The sequence below is a fragment of the Mercurialis annua genome, linkage group LG8 (genome assembly GCF_937616625.2).
Source record: "Mercurialis annua linkage group LG8, ddMerAnnu1.2, whole genome shotgun sequence".
Taxonomy (NCBI): Eukaryota; Viridiplantae; Streptophyta; class Magnoliopsida; order Malpighiales; family Euphorbiaceae; genus Mercurialis; species Mercurialis annua.
In genome coordinates this window covers 32295069-32305058 of record NC_065577.1, presented here as the reverse complement: position 1 = coordinate 32305058, position 9990 = coordinate 32295069, and the positions used below count along the sequence as shown (strand labels likewise).

At 29.3% G+C, this 9990-nt stretch overlaps 1 protein-coding gene across 1 annotated transcript; it reads left to right on the top strand.

Annotated features, from left to right (window-relative positions):
• The first annotated feature begins 4683 nt into the window (after positions 1-4683).
• LOC126660614 (uncharacterized) lies at positions 4684-9446 on the top strand. The gene is made up of 9 exons (XM_050354186.2): positions 4684-5079; positions 5716-5902; positions 6002-6135; positions 6528-6640; positions 7272-7518; positions 8059-8214; positions 8510-8589; positions 8674-8723; positions 9163-9446. Exons 1-9 carry the CDS (start codon positions 4687-4689, stop codon positions 9297-9299), a joined length of 1497 nt encoding a protein of 498 aa, XP_050210143.1. The 5' UTR covers positions 4684-4686; the 3' UTR covers positions 9300-9446.
• Positions 9447-9990: the final 544 nt, after the last annotated feature.

Below are 9990 nucleotides of genomic sequence, written 5' to 3'. Positions count from 1 at the left end.
ACAGAGAAAAGAGAAAAGAGAGAAAAGAACAAAGAGAAAAGGATGAAAAAAATAAGAGTCTACATATGTCTTATATGACTGGACTAAAAATGTTAATAAGTTAAAATTTCAATTGGAGTAGAGATACAAACATTACAAAAAAGAGTAAAAATATAAATTTTCAAAATTGAGATATTTTAAACAAGTGTTTTAAAAACCGAACCGGTGACTGAACCAGTAAAACTACCGGTTTCTGGTTTGACCGATTCAACCGGTTCAACCGCCAACTGAACCGGTTCGACCAACAGTCCTATTATTTAAATAAAAATAAAATTATATATATAATATTTAATTTAAGGCCAACTAATTTGTAATGGCAAGGAAACTGAAAAAAAAAACAGGCCATTATTATCATTGAAATGAAAAAATAAGTGTAATAGTGAGGTGTCTTTATTAAAGCCACAACATTTTAACATAAACAAGCTACTTACCACCTTATCCTGAGTCCTGACAATACAATCCCTATAGTCAGCCTTTTTTAATTCCTTTTTCATATTCTTAAAAGACCTAATTACTTAAAAAAAAACCACCTTGAAACAATTTTCCGTTTATACCCTGACCTAGGAAAAAGTTCATTTGTACCCTTTTTTTAATTTTTTCGTTTTCAATTGTACCCCAAAATTTTATTTTTTGACAATTTAATTAATTATAGGATGAAAATATTAAAAATAATTAAATAGAAGGGTTATATCATCTTTTTTCTATTTGAAAAAAATACAAATAAGTTAAAAAATGAAGGATTATTTTAAGCTTTTTCTAGATAAAAAAAGTTCAATTTAGTGCTTTAAGGTAGAGTTGAAAACAAAAAATCAAAAAAAGGGTATACATGAATTTTTTCCTTGGCCATGGTATAAACGAAAAAATATTACAAGGTGGAGGTTTTTTAAATAATTAAGCCTTCTTAAAACTTTCAAACCCATCTCTTTTTACCATTGAAATTAGAGTGAAGTTTTTACACAATTCTAAAACCTTCAATCTCCTCTTCTTGATCGTTGAACCAGTAAAAGTGACTGAATTTAGAGCTTCTCAGTTCAGTCAATGGTCGTCAAAGGTTACGAATCTAATTTTTGAAAGTTTAAAATCGAAAGAATTCATAAACCTTATTAAATTTTCCGACAAAAAATGAATTGCCTTCTCGAAATTTCCGACGTTTTACGCTCTCACCTTATAGATGTGATAATTGATAAGCTCAGGATGGAACTTATAACTGATGATTGAGATTTGAGATTATAATTTTATTGGAACTTTGAGAAAACTTGTTATTAATGAAAGGTAATTGTAAGAGAAAGAAAAAAGTTTAATATGCAAAATGAAGGAGACGGCTCACAGAGACAACAAAAATGAAAAAAACTCTAATTTTTTTTGTTAATTATGTATGAAAAGTAAAGAATCGGGCGGTTTATAAGAAATGAGTGGTTTAGCGGTTCAGTCCGGTTTTTCCGGTTCTATCCGGTCCAATCCGGTTGAACCAGATTTTCGGTTCGTAATGGTCATTTGGACTGGAGAGGCTTTCGATTCGCGGTTCAACCGATCAAACCGCCCGGTTAGATTTTTAAAACACTGTTTAAAACAACTAAATCTAAAAACGGTTATCTTGTGCAAATTCCTCATTTTTTTATAGCAATCTACAGAAGCTGAAAGGTTTTTAAGCTATCCTATAGTTGCATTTTTACAGAATATTACGAACTCACGGTGCTGATGCAGCATGCCACACATCAGCACCACATAAGTAAAATTGTGTAATTGGATATAATTGAAACGAAATCGTGCTTTTAAAGATAAATTTGATAAAATTAAAGATTTAAATTTTTGTGAAATTTTCATAAAAGGTTTGGCCCTTTTCAGTCATTTGGCCAAAAAAAATCATATACAATTATTTTAGAAAAAAAATATACTATACGACTCATTATGTAAAAAAAAAGGCCTAGCCACTCAAAATGCCCCCAACTTTAGCTCCTTTTGCAATTGCATTCTAACGTAGAAAAATCTTCAATTTTACCCCAATTTGTTTTTTTGTGTTTCAATTGCACCTTGAATTGAAAATTTCTGTCAATTTAATTACTTTAATGATGAAAAATTGAAAACAACTAAATATAAGGGCAATAGTATATTTTTTTCTATTTGAAAAAATACAAATAAGTCCTTAATCTTTAAAAACATTCAAATAAGTCTTAATGAAATAATAAATTAATTTTTCAAAATTTATTAAAAAATTTAATAAATAAAAAACCACTTTCGACCACCATCATCCACCATACTCCTCTGATATACGAACCCGCTGCCGTCCACCGGAAAAACCGCCGCCGTCCACCGAAAAACCACCATCATCTCGCCATTGGGTATGTTCTTCAATGGAAGAACATAAACAATTTGAGTATGTTCTTCCATTGAAGAGCATACCCTCATTTTCGTGGTCTGTTCTTCAATGGAAGAATAGACCAAGTTCTGTTCTTCAAGGAAAAACAGACCCATATCTGGGTCCGATCTTCCTCGAAGAACAAATTCAAATGTCGTTTTTTTTTCGGTAATGCGTTTCTAATTTTTTTTTTGTAAATCGACTTCATTTTATTTTGTGTAAAGGGTATTTTTTAACGGTTTTTGATTTTAAAAAGTTATTGATAATAAATATAAAATAATTAATATTTGCTGAGTTTAGTGATGAAGAAGGTTTTTTATATTATTAATAACATTAGCGTCAATTTGAAATATAAATTAAAAATGAAGGATTATATTTTTTCTAAGTAAAAAGAGGTTAATTTAATATGTTGGGTACAATTGAAACACAAAAAGACAAACTTAGAGTAAAATTGAAGAACTTTTATGTCAGAGTGCAATTATAGAAGGAGTTAAAGGTGCTTTTGAGTGATAGACTTAAAAAGAAATTACATGAGTAAACCACAAATTTTTTACCTCATACAAATCTCTCAATTTTTTTGAAAGTTTATATTTTTTTATTAATAAAAAGTCAATTGATTGAAATCAACTCTATGTAAATCAACCCCATGTCAATTTATAAATTAATTATGATGCATAAATGTAACTTTGATTTGTTTTTTTTTTAAAAAAAATTGTATAAAAAATAAAAGGTTTATTACATATAAAATTACCAATTTTTTATAAAATCTTAAAAATAATACGACTTTTAAAACATATCAATTTAAGGCACCACCTTTTGTATTTTTCAAAAACAACATCGATAATTTTTAGTGGCATTTTTGTTGACGTCGCATGACACGTGGCACTCCCATCGGATATCCAAGTCAGCAATATTTTAACTGAAAATATGCCCATGTTATTTTTGAAAAGAAATGAAAGGTGATTCCTTAACTTGACACGTTGTAAAGGTCGTGTTATTTTTGATATTTTTTTTAAAGGTGGTGATTTTATATGTAAATAACCAAAATAAATAAATAACTGTCTCTTAACTATAAATGGAATAAAAGGGTAATTGATTCTGTTGGTCACTCAACTTACCCAATTTATCAAAATGGTCACTGCACTAAAAAACGCTACAAACTGGTCATCAAATTTTGCTTTTTGTAACACAGGGAAGTCATTAATGAATTCCAGTCAAATTTATCCACTGTGGCAGCCGGACTTTATTTACATCACATATCACAAACCACATCACCTGGAAAAAAAATCAATTTACACCCTTCAATTTTTACATATAATTTTAAAATAGAAATTAAACCATTTTTTTAAAATTCCACCATCTCCTGTCACCTTCACCAGCCGCCCCTATCCCCACTCCAAGACCACCACTGCCATCGAGACCACCATCTCCCTCCGCGACAACCACCCGCCTCCTCCAGAAGAAGTACCTCTTCGTCTGGATCAAACCCAAACAAAATCGTCGTCTGGGTTTGGACCAGACGAAGATCTCTTCGTGTGACTCAAACCCAGACGAAAAGATGTCTCGGTTTGAAACAGACGAAGCTCCACTTCGTCTGGTTTAACCTAAATAAAAAATGGGGGCTTTGGCTAAGCATGGTGGCGGCAGTTAGGCATCCGGCGGCTGGTGGTGCGGAATGGAGGTGGTAGGAGGTAGGTAGAAAATGATGAAAATGTAAATAAAATTAATAATTTTTATTTTAAAATTATTTACAAAGCTGATAGATGAATTAAGTATTTTTTTCAGGTGATGCGGCCCAATAGATTGACAAGTCTGGTGTCCACCTATACAAAAACAGGACGGAAATGGACTAGTGACTTTCCTTTGTTACAAAAAGCAAAGTCCAATGATTAGTTTGTAGTGTTTTTTTTTTAATGCAGTGACTATTTTGATAAATTGGATAAGTTGAGTGATCTACAATTATCCGTAAAAAGCCAATATATTAGTTAACGGTATTTCTTTATAGCAATTTACAGAAGCTGAAAGGTATTTAAGCTATCCTATAGTTGTATTTTTACAGAATATTACGAACACAAGGAGTTTGTTATCATTATTATACATTTAGATCATCTATAAGAAGTTAAATACTACCACTACAATATAGTATATATATATATGCACGTATTTAGATAAGATTAAATATTTTCATAAAAAAAATATAACTAATTTTAGTTGGAATTAAACTCTAATTAATCACAATATAAATAAGAACAACTTTTAACCTAATTCGTGTATACTACAACATCAAAACAATGGCCATTCGAGTTTTCAGTTGGCTTCAATGCCTTCTAATTCTACTATTTTTGGCAAAATCAATTTCATGTTCACCAATAGGGAAAATACCAAGACTTGGAGTGATCAGCAAGCATGAAGCAGCAGCAGCTGCTAATAATTTTAGGGCATCGGAGGAATTGCAAACTTACTATTATAATCAAACACTTGATCATTTCAATTATCAACCGCAGGGTTATGAAACGTTTCAGCAAAAATATGTGATTAGCTATAAGCATTGGCGAGGCGGAGATGCCTCTGCGCCGATCTTTGCATATATGGGCGAAGAAGCTCCGTTGGATGAGGATATCGGCGGTATCGGTTTCCTTTATGAGAATGCACCTAGATTTGGTGCTTTAAATGTGTTTATTGAGGTTAGTATTATTTCATACGAGTGATTATTCCACGCAACAAATGTTTAATTATTCGTTTTGCAATATTGAAAAATGTAATGCTAGCTTGTTTAATTTTTATTATTAAATATCTTAATATTTTATTAATTTATTATACAAATAATATGGTACAACCGCATTAATTATTTGTACATTTTATTTTATGATGATATTTTATTTGGTTAACGAATCGGTTCTTATAGGTAAGAGGTAGTTTTAGGGCTTGAACTCCTAGAATAAAGGTATATACAATAATTATCTTTTAAAATATCAAGTATATTCTATATTATAAAGAATGTAAATACAAATCTTAATTCAAATAAGATTCTTTAATTTTTAACTTTTTTTTGTCTTCGATAAATATTAAATAACATTAGTTTATCTCTTTTTTTATCTTTTTATTTTCATTTTCATAAAGAACTTTTTATTTTCATAAACAAGTACTACGTACATTCATTTGAAATTAAAGTCTGGCAAAGTAATTTTATTGAGAGTAAAAACCAACTTTGATTTAAAATTTGTAAAATAAAAAGAGTATTAAACTCATAATTTATTAATAAACTCTCTAAATAAAGTGAGAAACATATAGTTATTGACATTAAATTTGGAATAATGTAGCACCGGTTCTATGGGGACTCAATCCCATTTGTATCAAGAGAAGAAGCATTAGCAAATGCAACTCTCCGAGGCTACTTCAGCTCTGCTCAAGCTTTAGCAGATTATGCAGAAATTCTTTTGCACATTAAGAAACAATTATCAGCCGATACTTCTCCGATTATCGTGGTCGGGGGATCTTACGGTGGAAGTATGTAATTCTTAAACTCGTCTACTAATCATTTATAGATATATTTAATATTACTCATAATTTTTAACTGATTAATTTGTTGTTGGTTTTATTTTTCAGTGCTTGCTTCTTGGTTTAGGCTGAAATACCCTCATATTGCCTTGGGGGCACTGGCTTCTTCTGCTCCAATTCTTTACTTCGATAACTTAACTCGTTCCGATGCATATTATTCCGTCGTCACTAAAGACTTTAGGGTAAATATATAATAGGCTTAATTGCTTTAAAAATCATGATTTTTAGTATATTTTGTAATTTTAACAATTTAATACATGAACTATCAGTTATTTCCAATTTCAAACACCGAGCAATTTTCCGTCAAAAAAATGTTGATATGGACATCGGAATTCCAACATCCACATCAGCATTTGTTTGACCGAAAATTGCTCAGTGTTTAAATAACAAAAACATAAAATAAAAGTTAGTTTCCGACGTTGTTAAATTGAGAATTCGTGTTAAAATTACAAAACACGCTAAAATTCAGGACTGTTAAGCAATTATGAGCTTATATAAATGGGCAATGTTTGGTAATTTATTCCATTTGCTTTGTGCAATTATTGCTTAAACCCATTTTTGGTTTGAAATGCAGGACACAAGCGAAAGCTGCCTAAATACCATACAGCAATCCTGGTCTGAACTTGCCCGAGTTGCTGATCAGCAAGATGGCCTCTCCATTCTTTCCAAAAAATTCAATACTTGCACGTAATTATCCTTCGCTTTACATCTTCTCTCTAAATTTAGACTGGGTTTATATTTTTTTTCTCTAACTTTTCAACTTTTTTCAGTTATAATTTGAAAAAGGGTTAATTTGGTCCCTGAACTTCTAACTTATTGTCAAAAAAGTCACTTTCGACCATTTTGAGTAGTTAAGGATAATATTATCTATATTTAGGTTAATTGAAGACAAAAGTGTGTAATATAAACAAGTCCATAGAATAATCTAATTTTATATTTAATTGACCTAAAAATATAGAATATTAATTGGCGTAAAAATAAATATTATTATCTTTAATTAATTAAAATGGCCGAGAACGAATTACTTGACCCCGAGTCACAAGTTTAGGTACTGGAATAACTCTTTACTTATTACAATCTACATGTTATGTTATATTCAAGTAGTTCACAACTTTAACTGATTTTATATTTATTATTTTATTCTCGATGTATATTTTGCTATAAATATATAATTTAGTTTGAATTTCATATAATAAAGTTGGATCAAGGTCAATTTGAACTGAAATTGTGATCGGAAACCATATTTTTTCTATGTATTGAGACAAATCATATGGCATTGTTGAGATGATAATGATCTTAATAATTTGTGATTGTTCAGGCCATTGGAGAATGCTTCAGATTTGGAAAATTATTTAATACAAATATTTTCGGCTGCGGCTCAATACGACAGGCCTCCGAGAAATCAAGTGAGTCAAATTTGCAAAGGAATCGACAACGCTGCGAATGGATCCGACATACTTGACAAGATATTCTCAGGAGTTGAATCTTACTTTTCGACAAAACGTCCTTGCTATAATCTTACTGAATTCTGGGCACCAGAAACCATCGAGGGCTGGAATTGGCAGGTACGTGTATATCGTATTTAAGGATGTGTATTCGATTCAAAACCAAATCAAAGCGGAATATATTTTGATTTTTCTTTTGTCGAACGAGCTGATTATATAAAAATTTATAATTGTTAAATCGAATTAATCAGCTTCAGTTTCTTTTCTTCATTCGATTTGTTTTTTTTTTAATTCTTTTATAAAAGTGAACTTTCTAATTTTTAAAATTGGACTGAGCCAAAAATTTGAAATTTCTAGCAAATTTGTCGCTTTTTTTTCTTCGATTTGTGCACATTCCTATTTAAAAATTGAAAAATAAAGTCTCAAAATTGAAGACTTGATTATTCAATGAAAGAATGTTGAATAATAAAGTCTAAAATTCCTATATAAATATAATATTAATTTTCTTGAGATAAAATTCTCTACAAATGCTAAAACAATTATTCCGTAATGATAAAAAAACATTATATTTATATTAATGCGAGTAATGTGTCATTAATGTCCTGTAGGAATAACTAATATTGAGAGATTTTTCAATTATTTTTTTCTTTTTTTTTGCAGGTATGTAGTGAACTAGTGATACCAATAGGGGCGGATGGGAACGATACAATATTTCCAGCGGCACCATTCGACATGAATCAGATGAACGACTACTGCTTTCAAGCTTATGGTGTTCTCCCCAGACCTCACTGGATCACTTCTTATTACGGCGGTTACGTACGTTTTTTATCTCTCATATTTTTTAAAATATTCTCTTTCTAATTGGTACGCTAGAACTCAATAATATGACAACTGATGTTCCGTACATTTTTTATCTCTCTATATTTTAAAAATATTCTCTTTCTAATTAGTACGCTACAACTCAATAATATAACAACTGATGTGATAATATATTTTTAAAATATAGTCCAACTGACTATTAAATTAATTTAATTTAGTCGGTCGCAAAATATGAAAATAATTTTAATTAAAGATATTGTACTAAAATATTACATTTTCCATTGACTTGCAGCACATACGCGAGGTGTTGAAAAGGTTTGGTAGCAATATTATCTTCTCTAATGGATTAAGGGACCCTTATAGCAGTGGAGGGTATGTTGCACTAATATTATTTATAAATATATTTTGGTTATTTTATCCATATTATTAATAATTTTGTTTTGCAATTATGTTCAGGGTATTGCAAGATATTTCAGACACTATAGTTTCCTTGAGCACAGTACAAGGTAATTCAATTTAAGAATGTAATTAGGGTCTTATTTTATTTAGATAACAAACGAAAAATTAAATAAAAATTAACGTATTTATAGGATAATTCATTTAATTTCTTTAAATCATCTATTGTCATTAAATCGAATCCGAAATAGTGTTATTTGTAAAAAGATTTGGGAAATTTCAAAAACTAAACGCAATATAACCTGACATAAAATAAACAATTTACGCTAAAATGTGCACTGTTTAATTCGCAAGTCTACTTACAAAAATAAAAATAAATTATCAAATTGTTTTACTAATAAATGCATCCTTGCCATCTCCCGCAAAGATGCGAGGAAATAAAATTAATGTATTTATAGGATAATTCATTTAAAATTGTAAAATAATTTGTGTATAATAATAATGTAAAGCTATATTATTTAATTGTATGATTATAATTTTTTTGCGTAGGCTCACATTGCATGGATTTATTGCCAACAAGAAAAGATGATCCAGAGTGGTTGGTCTTGCAAAGGAACACAGAAATTGAGATTATCAGTGGATGGATCCTTAAATATTATCAAGATCTTCTTCAAAATAATTTTTGAATTTCTTCTTCCAAATCCCAAAATTTTATCTTTATTTGTTTTTTCTTTTATTTTACATTTTATATTAAGAGAAGTTAACTGGTTGATTTTTTTTCATTAGTTTATTCTTTTTTATTATTTTGCAAAACCTAGCATTTCAACCACTAAATTAGTGCAATTTTAATATTTAACTCTCTAAACTTTTGATGTTCATGGATGCTCATTATTCTATTAAATCTTGATGTTATATACCGGATTGAACCAGAAACTTTGCTCGGGAGGTGTCAAATTATTGGCCAAGCGAGTTTTTTGAAAACAAAAAATTAGGTTATAAATAAATTATTTGGCTCCTTTAAAATTTTAAAATAAATTATTGGTAATTACAACTATTTTTTAAAATAAATAAATTATATGGCTCCTTTAAAATTTTAAAATAAAAAAAATTAAATATAAAATTTATTTATAAAATATTAAATATTAGTATATTAAATTGCTGATCAAATATCAGCTATTTCAGCATAAACACAAATTTCTTGGAGTTGTAGATCAAACAGGGAATAAAGATGATTATCAAAGTAATTTGATACTTATTATTAGAGGTTAATGCTACTTAAATTTTTTAGAGATTGAATAGATATTGCACAAAAGTAAGTTAGGTCTATTAATATAATATGTGTTGGTACAAAAATTGAATTTGAAAAGATAAGAAAAA

Coding starts and splice junctions, on each gene's coding strand:
- LOC126660614 (XM_050354186.2), top strand. CDS start 4,687: ATGGCCATTCGAGTTTTCAGTTGGCTTCAATGCCTTCTAATTCTACTA. Junction 6,136..6,527: donor TCGTCACTAAAGACTTTAGG/GTAAATATATAA, acceptor TTTGAAATGCAG/GACACAAGCGAAAGCTGCCT. Junction 6,641..7,271: donor AAAAAATTCAATACTTGCAC/GTAATTATCCTT, acceptor GTGATTGTTCAG/GCCATTGGAGAATGCTTCAG.